General features: G+C 33.3%; 2 protein-coding genes across 2 annotated transcripts in view; one reads left to right on the forward strand and one right to left on the reverse strand.

The window, feature by feature from the left end:
* LOTGIDRAFT_173550 (hypothetical protein) overlaps nucleotides 1–16,739 on the forward strand; it is a gene marked incomplete at both ends in the record, with an annotated part of 63,566 nt that extends 46,827 nt beyond the window's left edge. Inside the window, 34 exons of the mRNA XM_009051325.1 lie at nucleotides 16–139; nucleotides 388–482; nucleotides 663–842; nucleotides 1,134–1,314; nucleotides 1,631–1,797; nucleotides 2,121–2,248; nucleotides 2,497–2,740; nucleotides 2,923–3,094; nucleotides 3,459–3,702; nucleotides 4,295–4,412; nucleotides 4,697–4,869; nucleotides 5,304–5,463; nucleotides 5,788–5,979; nucleotides 6,384–6,611; nucleotides 6,902–7,061; nucleotides 7,343–7,581; nucleotides 7,780–7,910; nucleotides 8,081–8,171; nucleotides 8,662–8,883; nucleotides 9,361–9,454; nucleotides 10,048–10,165; nucleotides 10,334–10,479; nucleotides 10,888–11,021; nucleotides 11,229–11,504; nucleotides 11,770–12,045; nucleotides 12,266–12,408; nucleotides 12,653–12,794; nucleotides 13,673–13,776; nucleotides 14,146–14,349; nucleotides 14,738–14,912; nucleotides 15,079–15,353; nucleotides 15,617–15,766; nucleotides 16,040–16,271; nucleotides 16,585–16,739. Of these exons, the coding sequence (XP_009049573.1) occupies nucleotides 16–139; nucleotides 388–482; nucleotides 663–842; nucleotides 1,134–1,314; nucleotides 1,631–1,797; nucleotides 2,121–2,248; nucleotides 2,497–2,740; nucleotides 2,923–3,094; nucleotides 3,459–3,702; nucleotides 4,295–4,412; nucleotides 4,697–4,869; nucleotides 5,304–5,463; nucleotides 5,788–5,979; nucleotides 6,384–6,611; nucleotides 6,902–7,061; nucleotides 7,343–7,581; nucleotides 7,780–7,910; nucleotides 8,081–8,171; nucleotides 8,662–8,883; nucleotides 9,361–9,454; nucleotides 10,048–10,165; nucleotides 10,334–10,479; nucleotides 10,888–11,021; nucleotides 11,229–11,504; nucleotides 11,770–12,045; nucleotides 12,266–12,408; nucleotides 12,653–12,794; nucleotides 13,673–13,776; nucleotides 14,146–14,349; nucleotides 14,738–14,912; nucleotides 15,079–15,353; nucleotides 15,617–15,766; nucleotides 16,040–16,271; nucleotides 16,585–16,739 (5,873 nt within the window). The remainder of the gene's footprint in view (nucleotides 1–15; nucleotides 140–387; nucleotides 483–662; nucleotides 843–1,133; nucleotides 1,315–1,630; nucleotides 1,798–2,120; nucleotides 2,249–2,496; nucleotides 2,741–2,922; nucleotides 3,095–3,458; nucleotides 3,703–4,294; nucleotides 4,413–4,696; nucleotides 4,870–5,303; nucleotides 5,464–5,787; nucleotides 5,980–6,383; nucleotides 6,612–6,901; nucleotides 7,062–7,342; nucleotides 7,582–7,779; nucleotides 7,911–8,080; nucleotides 8,172–8,661; nucleotides 8,884–9,360; nucleotides 9,455–10,047; nucleotides 10,166–10,333; nucleotides 10,480–10,887; nucleotides 11,022–11,228; nucleotides 11,505–11,769; nucleotides 12,046–12,265; nucleotides 12,409–12,652; nucleotides 12,795–13,672; nucleotides 13,777–14,145; nucleotides 14,350–14,737; nucleotides 14,913–15,078; nucleotides 15,354–15,616; nucleotides 15,767–16,039; nucleotides 16,272–16,584) is intronic.
* Nucleotides 16,740–17,522: 783 nt separating this feature from the next.
* On the reverse strand, nucleotides 17,523–18,772 carry LOTGIDRAFT_173551 (hypothetical protein; the record flags this gene model as incomplete). The annotated part of the gene is made up of 2 exons (XM_009051326.1): nucleotides 17,523–18,700; nucleotides 18,739–18,772. The coding sequence occupies 2 exons, from the start codon at nucleotides 18,770–18,772 to the stop codon at nucleotides 17,523–17,525; spliced, it is 1,212 nt and encodes a 403-aa protein (XP_009049574.1).
* Nucleotides 18,773–25,177: the final 6,405 nt, after the last annotated feature.

Raw genomic sequence — 25,177 nt, forward strand, 5'->3', positions numbered from 1 at the left:
TCACTATTTTACCAGGTAAAATGAAGAATATAACAAATGACGTTTTAGAATGGATTCCATGTCCAGAAATGATACCCTCTGACCAATTAGATTGGCGCTTGTTATGTATTGACCAATCAAAACTTGTTAAAAATCATAGGTGAGCCCAATATAAACAATAAAGCAAATAAGATTTCCTTCGAGCAATAAATGGTAAATTATGGATTTCTGTTTTAAGAACCTAACCCAATTTTTCATCCAATCAGCATTGGCTAAATTTTCCATTAAGAATTTTACAAGTACGTGACATTTTGAAGGCTAGTGTTAGGTTCTAAGTAATCTAAACTTCTTAACCACTAAAACTTTACTTCACAAGATCTCACTATTTCTCAAACTATTGCGTTTCAGGATAATAATTGATGGTGAAGGCTCTCAAACAGTATTTAATGGTCATACACCGTTACTAGATCAAAAATATTTCCGAGCAAACCGATTTATATCAGGTATTTTCTTTTTAGTTTTCTTTCTTAGCGTGCCAACAAAACTCTATGAAGCGCATAGCTAAAGGCCCGAAAGTTTCCAATGAATTTTACCTGTATTTTCTTTGTTTTTCTTTACCCGAAAAGATAATATTTGATGCAGGTGTAACATTCAGTGTAATTGTTGTCATTTTATATAAATAGCTAATTGGGATGGAATTCATGACAAAGAAACTGGAATTCACGGATACTCTTTTGCTGCTGGACATGACATTTGTGAGGAAACGTTTGAAGAACACAGAGATCCACACGCTCATTTATTCAGTGATTCTGAATGGACTCATGAAGGTCTGATAAAACGTGAAGAAGACAACCGTATACCAGGTATATAATTCAATAAAGCCTCGTCTACAAAATACAAATGTATTATCGTTAAAACAGGGTGAAAGTGTTCAATCCCATTTGCTAATTTAGGCCTGCAATATGGGTAGGGTATCATTTACCCATTTGAAAGATACTTTATTGTCTTTCTATTTGATATCGAATAAACCTGCAAACAAATCAAACACATATGTAAATCGTATTTATTGTTCAAAAATACACCGTAAGTACCCATATTTATCAACATTGAAAGCATAATTATTAAAGTATAATGAGAATGGTATTTTTCTACAGATGGTAATTACTATGTGACAGTAAGAGCTTTAAATAAAGTAGAGTATGGTGGACCACTTGTGACAACTTTCTGTCATTCAACAAAGTATACTATTGACAATACAGTTCCCTTTGTACACGAGGTATTTAATGTACAATATGAAGAGGAGAGTAAGAATTTATCAGCAGAATATAACGCAAGGTAGGAATTATAAACCAATAAAAGTCTCCTTACACCTAAATATAAGACACAAAAAAAGCAAAAATAAGATCGAGGTAAAGGTATTGTAATGGGGTTGAAGCTTTTTGTGTGTATGGGGACAGTGAAAGCATTAGTAAATGTGTGCACCATTCAAGTATCAGTTCTGTGGTTCTTGTAATTCCTCTAAAACTCAACGTTTTATGACGTCACCATCGATAAAGCCCCGTTGATATTATTATCATTTTTTGCGTTAGTGACGTTATAAAACAGTATAAAATATTTTAATGAATAAAGAACCATTCATCTTATTATTCAGTGATCCTCAATCAGATGTTAAAGAAGTTGATATCTGTCTGGGAAGAACAACTAAAGATTGTTCTATAAGAGACTGGGAAAGATATCCTCATTCTGGAGAAGTCATTCACAATACAGAGTTACCAGGAGGTATCCCAGTCTGGGTTAAGATAAAGGCCTGGAATAATGGTAAGACTCCAATGTTTACATATCTTTGGTTTTCGAGGTAGTTAATACCATTTCTGATAAAAGATGTTTTATGCTATACAATCTTTTAGTGAACATGTCTGCCTCACGAAGCTATTTGTATTTCTATGAACATGTCCGCCTTCAGAGGCCATTTTAATTAGCCCACACAGTGCAGTAATGTAAATCTCCAATCATTTCATTTCCAGAAGCAATTTGTATCTCCGTGAACAAAGGGTATTTTTATTTCACTGAATTTTTGCCTTAAACAATCTAATTGTATTTTAGTGAACATGCCTGTCTTAAACAATCTATTTGTATTTCAGTGAATATGTCTGCATTGAGATCAGCGGACAGTCCTCTAATTATTGATGTTACACCACCTATAGCAGGAGAAGTTTATGATGGTCCTCTTTATAAACATGATCTGATGTTTACCAAGGATAGTAATAAGGTATTGAATATTATATTCAATTGAAAACTGAGTCAATACATAAGTAGGCATACCAATATTTACCCAATATACTGATCAGATGGTAATAAACACAGTAATGCCACGACATATATTTACATAACATTTTTCATTTTTGACAAAAGGTTACTTTTTGTTTTTGGTTTTATTTACGCCTTTGTTCTTCTGGTTTCCGCGAATTCATATGCTGTAGTATTGATCTTGTGTCAGAAATACCAGTTTCTTTTCAGATCTGTGCCAATTGGGTAGATTTCTACGATCCCGAGTCTGGTTTGTCATATTTCTCTGTGTTTGTTCGCTCATCGGACAATGATATGTATCTGACCAATGGAACTGATTTTGATCATCGAACACACGAAGCCTGTATAGAATTCGAAGATGGCCTGCTAGAACATTCCAAGAAATATTATATCGAGTTGTGGGCTTTTAATGCTGGTCATCAACAACTGAATGTATCTGGAAAATCTGATGGTGGTGAGTATTAAATGCAGAAATAAGCGAGTGATGATTAACAATTGATAAACGAGTTGTTCATTTGTGTTAATTTTTGGTTTGTATATCCCTATTGTCACTTATGTCCAATTTATTAATCTTTAAAATATAATAAGAACTGTCCTTATATCATCAAGCGAACTCTATGTGGATTTTATTTTCAGTAATTGTTGACCTAACTGTACCAGTTGAAGGAGAAGTAGTAGATGGAAAAAGAGATAATTTTACTGATATACAGTTTAGTGGTGCTACAGCTACTGTTGCAGGGCAATGGAAAGGGCAGTTTGATCCAGAATCTAGTATAAAATCGTTTGCAGTTCAGATACTAAGAGCCAAGTAAGGACCACATTGTTAAAAAAGACTATAAAACTATACGTCCACACGTCCGCAAAGTTCTTGGCATTTTTAAAGCTATCGTGCCCTACTAACGCAAAAATTGATTAAGACTGTAAGCCATAGGTCCGCTATAGATACTTCTTACGCACAAGCTATGAAAAACATGCACATAATTCAGACTCAAATAAAAATCGCGAATTTCGAAATCCCATCGAAGTACATTGTAAACAAATCTGATAAAAACTGTACAGCCTCTAAAGGGTCAATGTAGATCGTACAAGGACGGATGGACAAACGAAAGCGATGACAATTTACGTTTACATTATAAAATAGACAATAAATGAAATTCATAATATTCTTTCAGGAATACATCTGAAGATTTTGAAATATTACGAGATTGGCACGAAGTTGACAATGCTACAAACTCATTCGAATGGCATAATTTCCATCTTCACCATCAAGATAGTGTCAAAATACAATTACTAACCACGAATGGCGCTCTGGGCAAAATTACTCAACACACAGATGGATATGTTGTTGATTTGACTCCACCTACTTTAATTTATTTAAATGATGGAGGTCAACAGAGACAAGACGTTGATTACCAGGTAAAATTCGGACATAATTCTATATTCAGCTTACTTATCTATCTAGTTCGAATCTTACTGACGTTAACAAGTCTCTGATGAATATACCAGTCTGCGGCGTATCTAGAAAATGCTTGAGGGAACCAAAAAGGAGAGGCGTTTCTCCGAAGCATATCTTAAGACCGGGGGAGGAGAGCTGCCAGTGGAACCCAAGAAGGCACCGGATTTTAGTTGGCCTGAGATGAATTTGGAGCACTTAGAAATCTTAACTTTCACCTCAAAATAAGAACTTTCACAGGTCTGCTCCCCTAAATACGCAGATGGTACCAACTACAAAAAGCTGAAAGTATTAACAAGTAACGACGGACATGTGTGTCAGTTCTGATCACCCGTCACAAAATGAATGGTGATTTCAAGAAGCTTAGAATGCGCCTCTGAGCAGATTATAGAAGGAGGTTTTGATTTTATAAATCTTTTGGGTATATTTTCAAGATTTAATTGATCGTGAAACCATTTGGATAGCATGCTGATGGATTAATTTTCATTATTGCTTAACTGAAAATCACAATATATAAATTTTATATAAGTTGATTTGAATTGATTTCTTTTTCAGTCATCAAATTCTTTCATCTCGGCTAATTATAAATTTATTGATGAAGAATCTGGAATAGATCATTATAAATACCAGATTTATCAGTTATACCAAGGTTCTAAACATCAGATATATCCAGGTAATTGATATATGAAATTTTCCATTCCAAATACTCTTTATTTTGAAATACATCTTTCTTGTTCAAACGGACTTTACGACATCAAATACATGCACAACAATGAAATGAAAAAGGGGCAATTATCGTAATAACCTGATTTTTAGATGCAAGACGACAGCATTTCAAACGCTCAAAAAAGGGAAATCCGGTTAACTATGTCACTATCCTATTATTTTACTTACTTTCCAAGTCTGGATTTATTCAAAAAATATAGGATTTTCTGATTCTTACTATATTTTCATTAGGGAAAGGTAAATGGACTGAAATACGAAATCCCGAAGAAGATTCTTTAGAAGTGACAAGCCTTACCTTACAAAATGGAGCTAAATACAGTGTTAGAGTCAGTGCGATCAATAAAGCTTTATCGGTAGCAACGTTTGATACTAATGGATTTTTACTGGACAACACTCCACCAAAGGTAAGATTAAAAGGAGGTCAACATGGATAAGAGCACGAAGATCGATCAAAATTATGCTTTATGTATTTATAGATACAAATACACCAAATGGAATCAAGAGACCTAATAATCTTTATAGTCTTAGACGCAAGTGGGACAGTTCTATGTCTGGCGTCTGAATCTAATCCTTAGCAATTAGTAAAGAATAGTAAAGAATTAGTCTTATTTATTGTCTCAACTTTCAATATCAACGTCCAATTGTCCCAACTTTCAATATCAACGTCCAATTGTCCCAAATTCAATATCAACGTCCAATTGTCCCAACTTTCGATGCGAAATCCTTAAAGAAGATACCACCGAAATCCTAGTAGAACAATGTTCATTTTGCGTATGATGATTTTGACGATGTCATCAGTTTTTGATCAGTTGTTTTTGATGCAACTGTAACTTTTCAGATACTATGGGTATTTGTTGGAGTATTTGATGGTGAAACAGAAGAAGATATTGATGGTGTAGTATTACAAGCTGATAAAACTGGTATCAAAGCCTCGTGGTTTGGTACTGATGATGTCAGTGGTATTAAAGACTATTTTGTGGCAGTTGGTACCACAGAAGGTATTTTTACTATTCATAATGTATTGACGATGTATTGAAAAATTCAGCAGCTGATTGAACATAATATGATGCAAAGAAGTAATGTGTGTCTGTTAAAATGCTTTTCTTGAATCCTTTGTCCTAAAGTACTATGCGGTTGTCCCAGCGAGTAGTGTTTGTTCACTCTTCCGGCACATCATTTCTGCAACGGGATTTGTCGTGTGTGTAAACATAACATCCTCTCTCAGTAATACCGATATAAAATGATCTTCACCTTTCTCAAAAATACTCGAATGAAATGAACTTAACATTTATCAGAAGCCCATATGTGATAAACTGTTTCAGGAGGACAAGAAATTTTACAATGGAAAAGTTATGGTCAAAACCACGATGGATACATTGACAACCTCAATCTTCAAGTGAAGAATACCACCACTCCTTACTATTATGTATCTGTCAAGGCAGTGAATGGTGCTGGTCTGGAAAGCACAGTGAAAAGTTCCACTCGTATTGAAGTGGTAGAAGAAGATAAAGCAGGTCAGCCATTTTCCTCACAGCTGCACACTTATTATTAAAAAGCTATAGCTTGTTAAAAGGTATATTGTTAGAATTACAATTGGACGTCTGATTCTCCTGTAATGCAACAGACAATGCTACGATGACTGCACCATTTCCGGTTTTTTTTTTAAACTGCCGTGAGAATTTTATATTAACAGTAAGGAAATGACTTTCTAAGACTTTCACTATATTTTCAAATTTCAAGTTAACTGGCAATCGATATGCTATGGATTCGAATTTGATAGTGACGTTAATTCTTTTGATTTCAGCTATTAAAAATTAAATCTTACACCAAGTTTACATGAAATCGATGCTCTCATGCAATGAATTCCAAATGAAAACTTTATTTTGAGGAATATACTTTTGTTTTTTGTGCTATTCAGGAATTGTGTTTGATGGTGCTGAAGGAACAGAAGGAGGGTCAACTACAGATATTGACTACCAGTTAGAAACTGGAACTGTGACTGTTCAGTTCTCTGGATATGAAAGTGCTCTCCATGGTATCTCGAGATTTGATTGGGCAGTCGGTACTACAGCTGGTGGAGAAGAGGTTCAGCCTTTTATGGAAGCCGGTTTGATCCATCAAGAGGATACTGACGTTCCAGGAAATGGTAAACTTTAAAACATAATTATGTTCTTCTGTTGAAAAAGTTGGTTGGGGTGACCTAATTTAGAACAAATCCCTAACTGTTTGTTTAAGAAAGAGTGTATTATTCTTGGTATGGATAGTTTGAAACGAGCGTCTCTCGCTGTTCTCTACAGGTACTACAGGTTAAAACAGAGTGATGTTAAACTCGATTAATGAACGAAACCCGAAGCCACTAACAACAAATTGGCGAAACATTGGTACATCATATATCAATCATATTTAGTGAGTAATTCTATTCTTGTAATTTTCAAGGCATTGCTAGTTCTGGTTATGGTCAAGCTATCCTACCACTAGAATCTGGTATAAAGTACTATGCTACTGTAAGAGGTATCAGTAACGTTGGAAATGTTCTAGAATCTACTTCTGATGGTTTTACGGTTGATACAACTCCTCCTAGTATCACTATTGAAAGGTAAAGATACCATTTTAACATTGCCATCAAACATTGCCACATAAAATATTAGTATTGCCTTCAATTCGAGGTCAGCTTCAGAGCTTTGTACTTTTTGCGTAACAAAAAAGATTTAGGTAAACCTGTTCATATTTAGAAAATTCAAACTTTTTAATCAAACCGAACACGTCATGTGAACATGATGTCTGATTTACACCCTGAAGTAAATCATAATTTGAACATTTATCAATATCTGAAAATCTTATTATTTATCCAATAATTTGATTTTTTTTGTCTGGCAGCCTGTCTGAAGTATTTGATAGAAAGAAACTGGAACCTGGTATGAAGATTTACCAATCTGAAGTGGATTCAATTCAAGCTGAGTGGTTAGTTCGGGATCTAGAAAGTAATATAACAGAGGTGTGGTATTCTGTTGGTACTTATCCTGATGGTGCTGATATCAAATCGGCTGCTAAAGTCTCTGTCTTCCTGGATGGTGAAGGATCACTACCTGTTGGTGATGCTAAACCTATATCTGATGGTATGAGCTTAGTGAAAACTTCTAGTTAAAATGGATAAAACAAATTATGTCTCCCATTTAATGAACTATTTTCCTGATATTCTCCCGAAGTGAAATGTGGAAGTGTGGTACATTTTCTAAAAGTATCATTAATTTTCAGGAAACTCATCATACTAAATAGAATAGTTTGGTAACTTTTCTTTCATATGTCAATTGCAGGTCGACCAAACATTATAAATTTCTGGGCAGTGAATAATGTCGGACTAACTGGAAGAAAGTCGTCTGCTACATTGATAGTTGATACCACGCCACCTAGTGAGGGTGTTGTAACTTGCCCTGGCTTTATTCAGGTAACTGTTAATTCAATTCCTTGAACCAAAGCTTATCGTTTACTTTCTAAAGGTTTCATGTTTTCGTATTTTTGTAAGTTGTCTAAAAACCCTCTTTCAGAATTTCTTTCAGAAAATCTTTTGAATTTAAGGTTAACCAATGAATGAGTCTCTTTTAATTATTTTTTTAGCCTCACACTGCGATGAAATGTTCATGGAATAATTTTATAGATAATGAGAGTCCAATTAAAAACTTTCACTTTAGTTTGGGATCACAAGAAGGTTTGTCAGATGTCGTCCAGCCTGTAAAGATCCCTGGTCATACAACATCCTATATAATAGACAGTGAGTAATAGTTGTATGGTTTATTTTCTTGGTACTTTTGATTATTTTGAGCTTGCTGTTTGGCCCCTTTTTCCCAATACCGCCAGTCTCATTCAGCTCAAGCTGCAAGCAAACGTTTTTGCATCCTATGGATTTCTCCAACCATCGCAACGATCAGATGAACAACAAATTTTTATATTATCCATAAGACAACAAGAATATTAAAATTGATATAAATTGGGAAATCATACGGACCAGCCAAGATTCCTTCCAATTTTAAGAATTCATATTCTTTGAATTTCCCCAAATATCGCAACAATCGGTTGAGACAGTCATTGTGAAAGTCATTTGAATACATTAAGAAAGCAGAAGAAGGGACCAACCGAGATTTCGTTCAATTGCTCTAATCGGTTGAGGAACAATAAATTAAAGCTATAATTTGTTCCAGATCTTGTTGGTGATGTAAGTCATGGTAAGAAATATTATGTTATGGTGACAGCTACGAACTCTGTTGGCCATACTATATCAGCTGTATCAAATAGTATTACTGTAGATGTTACACCACCAGTCGCTAGTCGTGTTGTTGAGTTGAAGACAGAATATATTATAAACGTTACAAGTGATAGATCTACATCAGAACTCAATACTTATAGTTGTAACACGAAAGAAGGTAAGTTTAATACATGACTGTATAACTTTCTGTAGTGAAATAAGGAAATATCAACACAGTTTTTATTTTCCTAGTACTTGTGACCATCTTTCGGTTCAACCTATTCTCGTATTGTGCGAAAGCTGCAAGCAAACGTTTTTGGCTCTTTTTAATTTACCAAACCATCGCAACAGTTTGGCTCTCTGTGAAATACTGAAGTATCAGTTCACAAGGTCACTTTTTACGTTATTTGTTGTTGAACTTCTATACGTTGCGCTAATTGCCATTATTTTATACCCAAGTGATAATTTTCACAATGCCAAGGGCCCTAATTGGTTGTAATTGTTTACGTTTAATCCAATGAAATTGCTGCATTCACAAACTGTGATACAAGGAAAATGATGCCAATATATAAGACGGAGTTTATAATAGCTTGACATTGTGAAGATGAGATTTCAACTTGAAATTTCTAGCATACTGGATAATTTGTATTTTTAGATTGTGATGAGATAGATGCAGTATGCCAGGAATCCCTGACCTCAATCAACGTCGCCTGGTCAGAATTTACTGATCCTGAAAGCAGGATTGTTAGGTATGTAACTTTTGTTTATATTACTGATCCTGAAGTCAATATTGTTGGCTATGTAGACATAATTTACTATCTTGAAGCAAGATTGTTGGTTATGTTGACAGAATTTATCAATCCCGAAGTAAAAATTGTTAGTTATGTTACATAATTTACTAATCCTGAAGCAAGTTTGTTGGTTATGTTGACATAATTTATCAATCCCGAAGTCAAGATTATTGGCTATGTAGACAGAAATTACTAATCCTGTAGCAAGATTATTTGTAATATAGACAGAATTTACTTATTCCGAAGTCGAGATTGTTGGATATGTAGTTCACATTTAACAATCCTGAAATCAATATTGTTGGCTATGTATATAGTCTGCATATACTGATTCTGACACCAATATTGTTGGCTATGTATATAGTCTGAATATACTGATTCTGACACCAATATTGTTGGCTATGTACATGTAGTCAGAATTTACTAATCCAGTAGTAACGATTGTTGGCTATGTAGACCTAGAAGTCAGGATTGTTAGCTATGTAGTTTGATTTACTACAGCATGTAGTTTGGTACTAGATTGTGATAAAAACAGTGCTATTCTTATGTTGTAGTCACGAAATTGCAATAGGAACTACACCTGGAGGTGGCCAAGTTAAACAAATCTTTACAGTACCTACTGACAAAAGATATTTTACTATTAAAAATCTGGTATTGAATGGATTGAGACAGGTAGGCTGGTTTTTTTTTATCATGTAATCAATAGGGAAGGAATCTAAACAAGCAGGACCCAAAACTAGGCCATTTGTGTATCCTTTTGTACTATTTAATACATAGAAAAATATAAAAATGTCAGTAGATTGACATAGATAAAACAAATTTCATCTTATCTTTTAAAAGGTATTTGTAACTGTCAAAGCCATTAATGAAGCAGGATTGAGTACGGTGGCGACGTCTAACGGTATTTATATATCGTATTTGAGTCAAGGGAAACAACCACTCTCTCATATTGGAGTCTGGGATGGTGACAGTCATCATGGAGATATGTAAGTCAGAATGATTTATTGATTACACCAAAATGAGTCATTGTTCATCAGTGAACTTAATTGGTGTCATAAATATAAAAGAGTCCAACAATAATTCATAAAACTAAGTAATTTAAACACGCTTAGAAGATAGTTTCAATAATTATTTAGTTTAATAAATATCGACTTATACAGAGATTCTATTCTGTAGTCATCGCACCTGGTAAGTCCAACTGATGAATATATACACTTGTTGACTAAGTATGAGACTTGTATGTCCATTCTTAGAGGAAGTATTCAGGTCTGACCGAAATTATGCGATAAAAACTTCCATAAAGTACACTGCTGATCCAAATGCAGAAATTGTCCTCATTGTCTGGAAAGATGCTACAATAGTATATTGAATAAAACACAAATCCGTTATTCCAGAGATTATCAGACCAGTATCGATACAATAAAAGCTAGATGGGATGTGACTGGAGAACCCTGTCCTGTGAAGAGATATGAGTGGTCAATAGTCAGATTGGATGGCTTGGTTGTCCAGAATTTCACCGACACATTAGGTATAGTAATAGAAAGATATATATTTTGATTTTTTGCGTGCGTCAGGTGGGGTTGCTGATAATATTTTCGCAGGAAAGAATGCTCTTTTTTATTTCAAGAGGATATTGCTGTTGAATTTCCTGGATGGATGCTGGGTGCTTGAGTTAAGATAGGCAACACCCAATCGGCTGATTATCCCGCCTTAAATAAATCTTGAATTTTTTCAGGATCAACATTTGGGGTCAATGATGGACTATCGTTAAGTGATGGTGAAAGATATTACATTTTACTACGAGTAACAACAGCTTTAGATTACAGCTACATTCTACGTTCTAATGGAGTGACAATCCAGCTAGAGCCAGTAATACCAGGACGTGTAAATGATGGAGATGTTTTTGGATATGATCTTAATAAGATATTTATGGTGAATAAAGCCTCGGCTAATTGGCAAGGGTTTGGAGTTGGTGTGGATGATGACTCTCCACCATTTGAGATAGAATCAGGTACATTTTAGAATGAACTATTTACTTAAACAAAAGAAATGGATTATTGATCTTACGGGTCTATTTTATATATCTGTATGCAAGGTCTGGATCTTCTATGCTTAATTCTGATCTTGTGTTATCTGCAAAAGGTTTGGAAAAAACATTAATACACTTGTGTGAGATAAGCTTTTCATAAAGAATATGGTAATCGTCAACAATGATAATGTTCAGTCATGATATTGACCCAAAAGCTTTTCATGCCAAACATATTTTCTATTTGTAGGAAATCCTGGAGTACATGGTTCGGAGAGAAAAGTTATCAATGCAATCAGATATTATGAAGTAGCTTTAGGAACTGACAGAAGATTCCCTAAAACTAGAGATAATGTTGTTCCATATACAAATGTCGGTTTAAATACAACAGTAATATTCTATGATCTTGAACTTGTACCATTAAAAGCTACGTATTATGTCACTGTTCGAGCGTACAGTGAATCCATGGCCATGACGGAAGTAACATCCAATGGTTTCCAGTCAGGCTACAATGATGGTGTCAAAGGTATGCCTTTCATTTTCAATACAGAATTTGAGTACCTCTTTCTATGCTTCCTACAAAACGATTGCAAGACATTACGTATAGAATTAGGAATCGCTGTGAATCTACACAATTACTCCCATTTCTTAAATAGCAGGTATGGGGAGGGGTGAAATGAGAGTCGTCGTAAATTGCTATTAGTTGTTCTATTTTTGAGTTGGAATCTTACGTTGTCTGTTTTCAGCTGGAGTAATAGAAATGACAGAATATATCAGTAATAATACAGTTATTGATATTCCATGGAATGAATTTGATTCTAAAGTTGGTATGATGATGTATTATGTTGCTATAGCAACTAGAAATAATAGCTTAAACTGTCGAGATCTGGTGAGTTTACAGAAATGAACCATTACGAACTTCAGATTGTCCAATTTTAATTTTTCATTGAAATTTTAATGATTCTGGTGCTCCAGACCAGCATAACTAATCTAATGATTGCTTTTACGTTAATCGGCATTTAAATTAAAATCCATTACATTTGTTTGTCTTAATTCAGAAAACAAATTAAGTCTTTTGTAAAGGTGTCAGAGTCAATCAAAAACGACTAACATACTTCTTATTTTAAATACAGATCGAAGGTGGTAAGATGTCAGAGGAAGAAAGAAAAAGATTATTTGACATTTTGGATGTGACGAATGTGGGAACTGATACATTTTTACAGTATACAGATAGTGTTCTAAAACAGGATCATGGATATTTTGTTACTGTTATAGGTATTTGTAGTTTATTTAATAGCAATTTTACAATTTTCACCCCAGAAAACTGATTGGTCCTGGATTTTATTTTTCAATTTCAATAAACTTGAAGTACTTTATGCCATTTTTGTAGTCTGTTTTTACCAAAATTTTAAATCTATTTTGACCACAAGTTTGTTCTTTAGCTACTACAAATTGATCAGTTTTTATTGTGTTCGTATAGACAAAAGTACGTTTCGACTATAATCTCTGAGAGATGATCACGTCGCTCAAAAAGATAACTAAAGACATCGAAAAAGACATATTATTCAAGCTCAGAACAGCACGTATAAAACTTATTTTTAGACTCAGAACAGCATGTTATAAAACTTATTCTTAGACTCAGAACAGCATGTTATAAAACTTATTCTTAGACTCAGAACAGCATGTTATAAAACTTATTCTTAGACTCAGAACAGCATGTTATAAAACTTATTCATAGGCTCAGAACAGCATGTTATAAAACTTATTCATAGGCTCAGAACAGCATGTTATAAAACTTATTCTTAGACTCAGAACAGCATGTTATAAAACTTATTCTTAGACTCAGACAGCATGTTATAAAACTTATTCTTAGACTCAGAACAGCATGTTATAAAACTTATTCATAGGCTCAGAACAGCATGTTATAAAACTTATTCTTAGACTCAGAACAGCATGTTATAAAACTTATTCATAGGCTCAGAACAGCATGTTATAAAACTTATTCTTAGACTCAGAACAGCATGTTATAAAACTTATTCTTAGACTCAGAACAGCATGTTATAAAACTTATTCTTAGACTCAGAACAGCATGTTATAAAACTTATTCTTAGACTCAGAACAGCATGTTATAAAACTCTCAATGGTTATTGCAGGTGTAGATAATGCTGGAGAATGTAATTCAACAAGTTTTTATTTCCATGTTGACATTACACTACCAGTTCAAGGTCAGGTCAAGGTCGGACCATACTATAACATGGTAAGTTACAAGTTTTCAGATATTAAATGTCGGAGAGTTTTGGTGATTCTCGACTTTTCCCTTCACAAGAGACTCCAAATCTTCCATGTATGTTGATAAGTTTCATTAACTGAAGACTGAATTAATATGACTCCAGGAAGTTATTACTTCTTAACGAATGCACTGCCAGCAAATAATGCGTCTGAAGGGTCCTTAAAGAATACAGCACACACATACATAATATTGACTCTGTCATCATTTGAAAGTTGGACAAAATAAGCCCAGCTACTGCTTCTGATTTTCTTGTACATTGAGGCTGATCTTCTCCATTATGACACTCAAATGTTCAACATAGGATTTAAAACCTCATTACCTTTTACTTTATTTTAGAAAATGTCGTATTCTGGATCTTCGGAATCTCTAATAGTTGATTGGAAAGATTATATAGATGATGAATCTGGTATCAAATGTTTCCGAGTCAGTTTGATTGAAGAATCAACATGTGAAACTGGTGCTACAAGAACAACTATAGTACAACCTATTGAACTGAATGAGAATTATACATCTTATCAATTCTTAGAACTAGAACTACAGGTTTGAAAGCTTCTCTTTGTTTTCTGATTATACCCATGATATTACTCCTGTCGTACTCGTTAGAATTGCTGACAAAATGACGCAGAAATGCACTTTAAATACATACCCAAAGATACAAAAAATACGAAAAATTGATAATCATAGTTCCTGTTTGTTTCCAAAATGTGAATGAATGATAGCAAAATGTATTGTGCAATATATATGACGAATGGCAGATTTGGACCGAGGAAGGATCCCAGCCTGCTTAATATTTCCGGTTACATGTTTGGATATGGAACATGAAAATTCCTAGACAATTCAAATTATAATTTCGTCTTCTAGGACGATGACTTTTTGTGGACAGTGTTCAATTATCATTGTATTAATAATATTTGTTTGTATTTTCCAGTTATCCCGACCATACATAGTAAAATTAGAGGTAGAGAATAAAGCAGGTTTAAAGATTGAAGTAGAAACAACACCAGTAATTTATGATACGTCAGAACCAACTGGTGGTCATGTTGTTGATGGTACAGACTATAGACAAGATATCGTTTGGATACATTCGGGTTCTACTGTCACAGGTAAAGTACTACTTGTACCTGGATTCTTCATTCATCGAGAAAGCAGTCAATATATGGTATGATCTGAGTAATAGTTTAAGTTTTTTCAACAAAGTCAATGAAGTCGCAAATGATATCCCCCCAACATCTAAAACCTCATAATGCTAATAAAACTTACTTTTTGTAGGATCAATTTTATACTTACCAACTCCAGTTGGATCACCCTGTCCAACACAAGATATCCTTTTTACTGATCCAGAATGGAGAATGTTCACTAGATCTGAGAACTATGATTCTAGTGGTAACAGACTACAACTTGAGTATCGTGAAGCCAATATTCTCATTGATACTAATAAACCAAATGATCTACAAATAAAACTAGCACGAGATGTTAAAACAGGGACCATGGTTTCTGGTGGTTTCTATAGAAATGCTGATATGGTTTCTGGTGGAACATATGAGGTAAATATAGCGAATATGTTGGGTCATATGGCATTAACAATAATTTCATTGTGTGAGCTGACTCGACAAAGCCATTAGTCGGCTCAACTTGTTATGGTATAATGTTTTTAGTACCGAAAGGCTGAAATCTATTCAAATCCCAAAGGGAATATCTAGTTTTTTTCTTCGAATCACAGATTATAAGCATATCTCTTAAACTTCGATTCAGAAGAAGATCTTATCATAGTTCAAGTTCCTGATTTTACAAATTTACATCCTTTCAGATGAACATCCAAGCAGCTGGTGGTGATGGTAAAGCTGTGACCTCTATAGTATTATGGGATGGACCAGTATCAGATATTGTACAATATGACTATGTTAAAGAAGTTGACTGGACTCTTTGTTCCTGTTGTCGTAATAATCCCAACGATACTGTAAGAATTATGATTTTTTATAGGAAATCGAATTTTTAATGGACAAAGACACATCGAGGAACTGTTAACATGAAGTTATTTGATGCGAATCCCAAGTTCCATGTTATAAATATCTTTGTTATTTGTTAATGATTCCTGGTTGCCAGTGCCAGCACCTATAGAACACCCTTTGTTAATTGGGATTCTAGCAAATCAGCGTTGATATCAAACATTATAAGAGTTCTAAGAAAGACATTCCCAGTATTCATCAAAACTTATTATGTTTTTCAACAGGACTGTCTTAGTGAATGTAATTGTGACTCAACAGTTACAGAAGACAGGGAAAAGACTCAAGGAACTACAGAATCTGTCACTGACAGCCCAGGTCAAGCAGATTATGTGTATGACCTTACAGAGGAAGAGAGATCGGAGTTGTTCAATGGTACATCAGAAAACAAGGCTGATAAACCATCGAGGAACAAACCTCCTCATAGACATAGAGCTTGTGGTATCCAAATTATAGCAGGTTTGTAGGCGGGGCGGTTTTTATATTTGTAATATAACTATCAGATCAGAACTATTCCTTTTGTGCAGGGATAAAAGTTTCAATCTTTGGATGCTAATGTTCCTGTGGATCATCTATACAAAACCTTGATCGTCTTTAGTAAATTATGACCACAGATGAGGTCGTCAGGTCATTTTCTGAACAGACTCGAACACAGGTGCATTGTTATAGCCTCTCTTGGATAAAATATATACCATAAAGTACATTTCACATCGAATTGATTTTGTTAAATCCAATCAAGCCCGATTTATGTGTTTAATGTATATCACTACAGGTGAAGTACAGAAATTGATCACTTGGTGCCGATTTGAAAACAAATTAAATCAACCAATGAAAGCAGAAAGAAAATTAGACTTTGACCCATCAAAATCCATCAATAATTATCGGTTGGAATTTTTTGTTGTGAATGAAGAAGCAACTGAGGTATAAACTAATCCTGTTTGATAGATTGTTAATTATTACAATTAAATATTGTGTCCCGGAATTGAATATAAAGACTAATTTTATATGGTTCCAATCTGTATTTTTGATGTCATTTAAAAAATATTATTGTTTAAAAGGAAATGACATAAAATAGAATTTTAACTTCTAACTTCGGCGGAGTGGCAATTGGCATATACAATGAAGGACATTTTGCTAGAACAGCGGCATTAGGCATTTTCAATTTCCAGCTGTCGATGACAGCCTGAAGCACACGAGGCTTCGGTTTATGTCCCATCCGAACGACAAGAAGATTTTTCTATGTCAGCTCCTGTAACCTGCATCACTAGAAACCGGTACAAAAATGTGTATCTCGACCCATGCTGCGATTAATTTGTCTTTCAGGGAACATGGTGTTTAAATGTGTTTGTCAATGACGACGCTATTTCTGAAATGTGTGGCATACCTCGATTTTCATCTGAGACACAATTCTACCTTAACGTATGGAACTGGAAAAACTTTCTACAACCATTATCTAGTAAATTACATGATATGTTCAATGTCTGGTCGACCAAGGCTTTATTTAAAGATCTGATTATGCCCCCTGATAGTAATGCCATTTGTCGTTATGGAAACCCATTCCGTGGTGGCGCAAACGCAATTGTAGAATTTGAAGCAGGCATTGGAAGAAAAGAAAAATCGGATGATGTCTATTCATTTAAAGAGGTGAGGATCTTTGTCATGGTTTCAGTTTCATATACGAAGTTCATGACTAGGCTGTAGAAAGAAATGTCATTTGATATATGTTATATCTTTATTAGGATATGTTATATCTTTATTAGGATATGTTATATCTTTATTAGGATATGTTATATCTGTATTAAGATATGTTAGATCTTTATTAGGATATGTTAGATCTTTATTAGGATATGTTAGATCTTTATTAGGATATGTTAGATCTTTATTAGGATATGGTATATCTTTATTAGGATATGTTAGATCTTTATTAGGATATGTTAGATCTTTATTAGGATATGTTAGATCTTTATTAGGATATGGTATATCTTTATTAGGATATGTTAGATCTTTATTAGGATATGTTATATCTATATTAGGATATGTTATATCTATATTAGGATATGTTAGATCTTTATTAGGATATGGTATATCTTTATTAAGATATGTTATATCTTTATTAGGATATGTTATATCTTTATGAAGATATGTTAGATCTTTATTAGGATATGTTATATCTGTATTAAGATATGTTAGATCTTTATTAGGATATGGTATATCTTTATTAGGATATGTTAGATCTTTATTAGGATATGTTAGATCTTTATTAGGATATGTTAGATCTTTATTAGGATATGTTAGATCTTTATTAGGATATGTTATATCTATATTAGGATATGTTAGATCTTTATTAGGATATGTTAGATCTTTATTAGGATATGTTATATCTGTATTAAGATATGTTAGATCTTTATTAGGATATGTTATATCTATATTAGAATATGTTAGATCTTTATTAGGATATGTTATATCTGTATTAAGATATGTTATATCTTTATTAGGATATGTTATATCTTTATTAGGATATGTTAGATCTTTATTAGGATATGTTAGATCTTTATTAGGATATGTTAGATCTTTATTAGGATATGGTATATCTTTATTAGGATATGGTATATCTTTATTAGGATATGTTAGATCTTTATTAGGATATGTTAGATCTTTATTAGGATATGTTAGATCTTTATTAGGATATGTTATATCTATATTAGGATATGTTAGATCTTTATTAGGATATGTTAGATCTTTATTAGGATATGTTAGATCTTTATTAGGATATGTTATATCTTTATTAGGATATGTTAGATCTTTATTAAGATATGGTATATCTATATTAGGATATGTTATATCTGTATTAAGATATGATCCACAGAATATTACCTTTAAAGTCGTATCTAGAATTAATATGTGTTAGTGACTGTGACCTTTGTACTTTTTGTAAAAATAATGTAGAAAGTTATGTCCATCTATTCAGCTCCTGTCCATTTGTGAACCCCCTATGGATTGACCTTGAAACCCTAATGTTTAATGCTGATATATTTATAGAACTCAATGATGTGAATATCATTTGATATGTAAATACTATATCTATAAATGTGCAAAATGTCTTGAAAACCCGCCTCACTTTGAATTAATGCTAAATGAAATTACAAAATATGCATCAATTTTGAAAAATATAAGATACAAAACTAAAAATCAATTAGAATTTATAAATGTCTGGAAAACGATACAAAAATAATGAAATTTTCATAAAGCCTCGTGGATGAAATAAAATGTAATGCAATTGTAACTAAAATATTATACAAACTATATATATATATATATATATATATATATATTATGTACCTTTCTTATTAAATAAACTGTTCGAAAAAAAAAAAAATGATATCTGTATTAGGACCTGTTATATCCATAAAAGGATATATTATATCTGTATAAGGATATGTTTTATCTATCTTTGGATATCTTACATCTTATTGGGATATGTTATATCTGTATTAGGATATGTTTATATTTGTATTAGGATATGTTATATCTATATTAGGATATGTTATGTCTGTATTAAGATATGTTATATCTGTATTAGTATATGTTATATCTGTATTAGGATATGTTATATCTATATTAGGATATGTTATATCTGTATAAGGAAATGTTATATCTGTATAAAGATATGTTATATCTATATTAGGTTATGTTATGTCTGTATTAGGATATGTTATATCTGTATAAGGATATGTTATATCTATATTAGGATATGTTATATCTGTATTAGTATATGTTACATCTGTATTAGGATATGTTATATCTATATTAGGATATGTTATGTCTGTATTAAGATATGTTATATCTGTATTAGGATATTTTACATATCTTGATAGTTTTTTGTTGTTAAATATTTGACACTAGATTGCATTATCAGACAAATATCACTTTTCAACTATGGGCACTCGTTTTTTTACTTTTGCTGGTTCGTTTTTACTCGAAGTTTAACCAAAGTGAACTGATATTAATGTTATTCATCAATGTTCTCATATTTTCTGTAGATTGTTTCACCATGTATTCCATGTCAAACACCTTGTGACCGGTTTGATTGCCTGATATTTTGTAATAATGATAAAATCAGTCAACATAACATCAAGTTAGACAATCTGGATTTACAACCAACAGAAAATATAAACGGCACTGACAAACCAATTGTATATTATCTAACAGGTAATTTATGGTTCTTAATTTTTATATGCCTACATCCCTCAATGTGGACTTAAATTGTCGGCACCCATACTATGTGGAATTTGAATTTGTGCGCTTCCCGAATATTGACCCATGACATATTTAACCAATGTAATGATGCATATTTTTAAACCGAAATAAGTTTTGGATAATTGCTTAGTTTAATTGATATATTGTTCATTATAGAGATTCTATTCTTTAGTAGAAGGTAGCATTCCTTTATTATTTCTATGTTTAGTGAAAGGTGTACTTGGATCTGGTAAAGAAGTGATATCATCCTCAAATGGGTTTTATATTGACACTACTCCACCAGTATTTGATGAAGAAGTTATGTTATATATTGATGTATCTCAGGGTAATTTTACACCTGTAGAATACCAAGGTTCTAATGACACCATCAGGACAATCTACCTCTGTCAGGACGACGAGAGCTCAATTGTAGTACGTTACCAGTTACATTATTATGATTACTACTACTTATTTTTAAACATTTGATTTGAATTTATCATGCATGATTATCTTACCAATGAAATTATCATGATTAGTTCTAGTTATATATATAAACATATGATTTCAATTTATCATGCATGAGAATCTTACCAATGAAATTAATTCTACTAATATTTAAACATTTGATTTATCATACAAAAGTATTTTACATGAAATATAGCTTTTCAGATCGTACTAAAATGCTTCTATTTGAATAAAGGCATGCAATAATGTACTGAAAATAGACTGTAATACCACGTGACATTTTTTTATTCTGCCATTTCAGTATGGAACAGATTCCTTGGTGCGCTCTCAAAAATTTCCTCTCTGAGTTAAAATAAAACTAATTGAAATGTACCGTCCCTGAAACGTCTTATGATGATTTCAGGAATATGAATGGGGTATTGGCACAGCACCTGGTGCGCTGGATATACAAGACTACATATCAACCGGTGTAACTTCATCAGGAACTAACCGATCATTAGAAGGTGTACTTGAAAATAATTCTACCTACTATGCCTCTATAAAGTGTAAGAATGGTGCAGGACTGGAAACTGTTTATCAAGATCAGAGAGGTAACAGTCTTCTATATCTTGCTGGATTCTTAATCGGAGCTTTATGCAATATTATGTTTAATTGATCCTCAATAACATTACCCGAAAGCTAAACATTTCGTCAGAAATATCTCTAATGAATAAAATTATAATCTTATTTAATTCTAATTGAATATTCTAGGCGTGACTGTGTTAATGTACGCACCAGATATCACAGATGTAGGTACCAATATCACTGGAGCTGAGGAGTTTACTGAGGATGTGGTACCACCTACTGCTATGAAATCAACAGATCCAAGTACAATAGGATGTTCCTGGACTGTTAGTGTGGATCCTTCTATAAGAGAATACGGTAAAACATCTGATGTATATTTATATCTTTGTATCTATTACTCAAGTTGATGTAAGTGATTTACCTACATATCGGCAACATGATTTGAGTTCTTGCAGATGTCATACAAAACAATTCGATTGAATTATTGTTGTACAATTATACTCAGAAATCGACCTTACCAAATGGCTCTCTAATTCTTCTTTTTTAGATTTTGGAATTGGAACTTCAGCAGATCCATGTGATGATGTTTTTCCTTTCACCTGGGTTGGTTACAATAGATCTGGTGAGGTCGCCATTAGAAATGGCTGGCTTGAAATAGATGGTCAACCAGTTAGTGCTATTGGTGCCTTCAATACAAACAATTATAATCAGACTGATAACTTTTCTGCACCTTCTGAATACAAGATGGAACCTGGACGAACTCTGTTCCTGTGTATGAGAATGTGTAATGAAGCCAGACGTTGTACTGTTAGAAATGTCGGTACTTCTGTTATTGTGGATGAAAATTCCAAGATGGCTACTTCTACTAATGGTGAAAGTGTAAAAGTTAGTCCAGAATCGTCCAGCAGAAAGAAACGTTCTATCAGTGATGTTTCCATAGAAACGCCTTCAGGTTTGCTATTGTTTACTTTTGTATGAAATAAAATTGTAGAATCATTGGAATCTGTTTTCCAAGGATTCAAATCGAAAAAAAAAATGAAATAAAATTATCTGTTTTGGTTACAGGATTGAAGCCGGGACAGAGTATACTCGTAACCACACTTACTCAAGATAATTTAGAAGGTGATTACAGATCAGATGCTAGTACAGAATTTATACCTTACATTTCAAATCCACAATTAACTCTTAATAATGATGATAATTTACACAGATTGCTTCGTAAAAGGTATGATATTTTTATGTATACTGTCGAGCCAAGAATTGATAATGTGTAGCTAAGCTAATCAGTAATATTGTTCACAACTCACGTTGAAATTGGAACCTGCGAATCAGTTATATTATGTCCTATGGCCTATAAACTAATATGAATGCAGCATAACAGATATTCCAATCATTGTAAAAGCTGAACCAACATCTTAACTACAGATTAAGTTGAACTTATATCATCAGGTTGTATGATTTGTTTTTTTCAGAATGTCGCCCAAACCATCCTACCAGTCCTACAGCATAACATCAATAGGAAACCTCCCACAGCCTGGTCCATTGGTAGTTACTATTAAATACAACCCAGCTTCATCAGATCCTGCTACTATTCCCATGTTGATACACTGGAATCCAGGTAAACAGTATCTTCTATATAGGCTTCTATATATCGTAGCATTAATTGCATCATATAGTCATTCTTGGATTATGATCATTGCTTCTCCTGAAGTGTCAATAGAAGCTTGTTGTGGTGGACGATGATTTCATTGACACATTAATACATCATTCATTCAAGACTTCAAGACCATAGCTATTAAGTATAAAAAAAAATGTATTTCCAGTAAATAAAAGATGGGAGCCTAGTAGATTGACGTGTGGATCTAAACATGGACCAGACACTAATATAGTTGATGAAACTGCTGGAGAAATCAAGATCAAGGTAAGCTGTTAATGTGGAGACAAACTTCTGAGCTGCGTTACTGATAAATATGTCAAAAAGTTACAATGTTACATCTGTATAATTAAATAAAATTAATGTTACTAAGGATACCACGTTTTTTTTCCTATTTTCTCCAAGCAATGTAAAATTCTATAAATCTCTTCTGTTGTGACAATTGCCGAACTGTAAAAGAACCTTGTCATTTGTCATTTGGGGACAAACATAGCTTCCTTTTGCACCCTTCTTATTTCTCGTCAAAAATATGCTGTTATTTTAAAACCATTAAAACTTAATTTTGACATCGATAGCTCTTATGAAATTCAAAAATCACGTGACATTCATTACCTGTGAGAATCCTCCACATATATCCAAGGCTTTAAAAACTATTTTCTATGAGAAGAATATTTTGAACTTTATGTAGGTTTGCAATACCTGGTCGAATGATGACAGTCAACCTACTGCAGAGATAGAATATTTCAAGAGAGATACACAGTTTATGGTAACTGATGTTTTACGAACAATACCAAACACTCCACCACAATTAGATCCTGATGTACCAAAAACATTCATCATGGCAGAAGATGCAGGTACGTTCGAATAACAAGCATCCGGCAATTGTGATGGAAAATCGATTTAAATCACATACTATGATGTCATTTTAAAAAACTTAAATTATCCAAATTCTGTTGGGAAAGTTATTATAAACTTACAAAATGCAAAATCTGATGGAAAAGTCAATATAGACTTAGAAATGTCTGCAAGTTTATCAACGATAAAGACGTCTTTTTCAACTTTCATTTGTTTTCGTGGTGGATTTTACCCTGTGGACTGTTATATTTATTGGACTGTCTGGCTCCCAAATCTGCAATTCGGGGAGAACGTGTCCCCGTAGATAGCGTAAAACAAGTTGGAGGACAAAGGGTTAATTGCATTGCATGCTATTATAGGTACGATCGTATATAATTTGAAATATTATGATGAAGAATATGATCAAGTAGAGTTTTCTATCACTACCACATCATCTCAATCACTGGGAAGTCTCAACGTCACCAAACAAGGACTGTAAGTTTATTATTCTTTGTAGTAACAATGTAATAGTAGTTCTCACCAGAATGCCTGCCTTTTACAATGATGTTCAATATCATATCCTAAACGTTTCGATCAAAGGTGTGAACTTTTCAGTCACCAATGTTCATGATTTTCATTGTCCACTACCACAATTAATAAATAAAACAAGTACTAACAATCCGAACCGCAAAACGAAACCCTAAATCCAAACAACATGTTCTGGTGAACTTGGGTTTAATCTGAAAATGACGGAAGTGACTTCCGAAGAAATTGAACCTTTGGTTACAGAGGAAGCACTGAAGATTACTGTCACACCACAAAATGATGCGCCGGGTGTATTTTGTATCCATGAAAAAGAAAATATGTTAATCTCAGACCCTACAGAACCTGTAATGGTATGTCTGTTTAAAATGACAGTCTGGGCCAATGAAATGTATATATGATCTTAAGACAGAGTTAAAACGTAATGGTGAAGAAATCTGAAAATCAGACCTTTTTCAGAGAAAAATTGGTTTCCACCATCACTAGACAAAAGGAGGGTGTTTATCTTAATAAATGATATATTGAGGAATCAACACATTGCATTTTCTTTATTTAAGATTTTAATGGAACAAAATAGATTAGGATGGAATGATACCAACAGATTTATTTGGACATTTGGTGTGTATGATGTAGATCAGAGCGATCAACTTAGACTATTTATAGATAAACCTAAGAACGGATCATTAACAGTAGGACCACCTCATGAAGAGAGTCCTGATTGTGTTGATCAAACAACGGTAGGTTTCCAGTAGGCCTACAAATGTTTTTTTTTAAACAAAGACACGTGTATGTCTTAATGGAAGAAGTGTCCGTAATCATGTTGCTCAAGATCTTATGGCACTGTATAACTGCTGTAATCAAATATGAAAACAAATTTCAGGAATCAAGTCTACCATGTAACAGAATGTCTCTACCCCACCCTGTCAACCAAATGAAATGGTTATATCACACCATGACGTATGAACCTGAAGAAGGAGTATCTGGTTATGACGACATAAGGATGTTTATAACTGATGATACCGGAACCAGTTCTGATGTTGTCAGTATTAGAATGGCCATGATGATGATG

Source organism: Lottia gigantea (genome assembly GCF_000327385.1).
Source record: "Lottia gigantea unplaced genomic scaffold LOTGIsca_164, whole genome shotgun sequence".
In the NCBI taxonomy this organism is placed as follows: domain Eukaryota; kingdom Metazoa; phylum Mollusca; class Gastropoda; family Lottiidae; genus Lottia; species Lottia gigantea.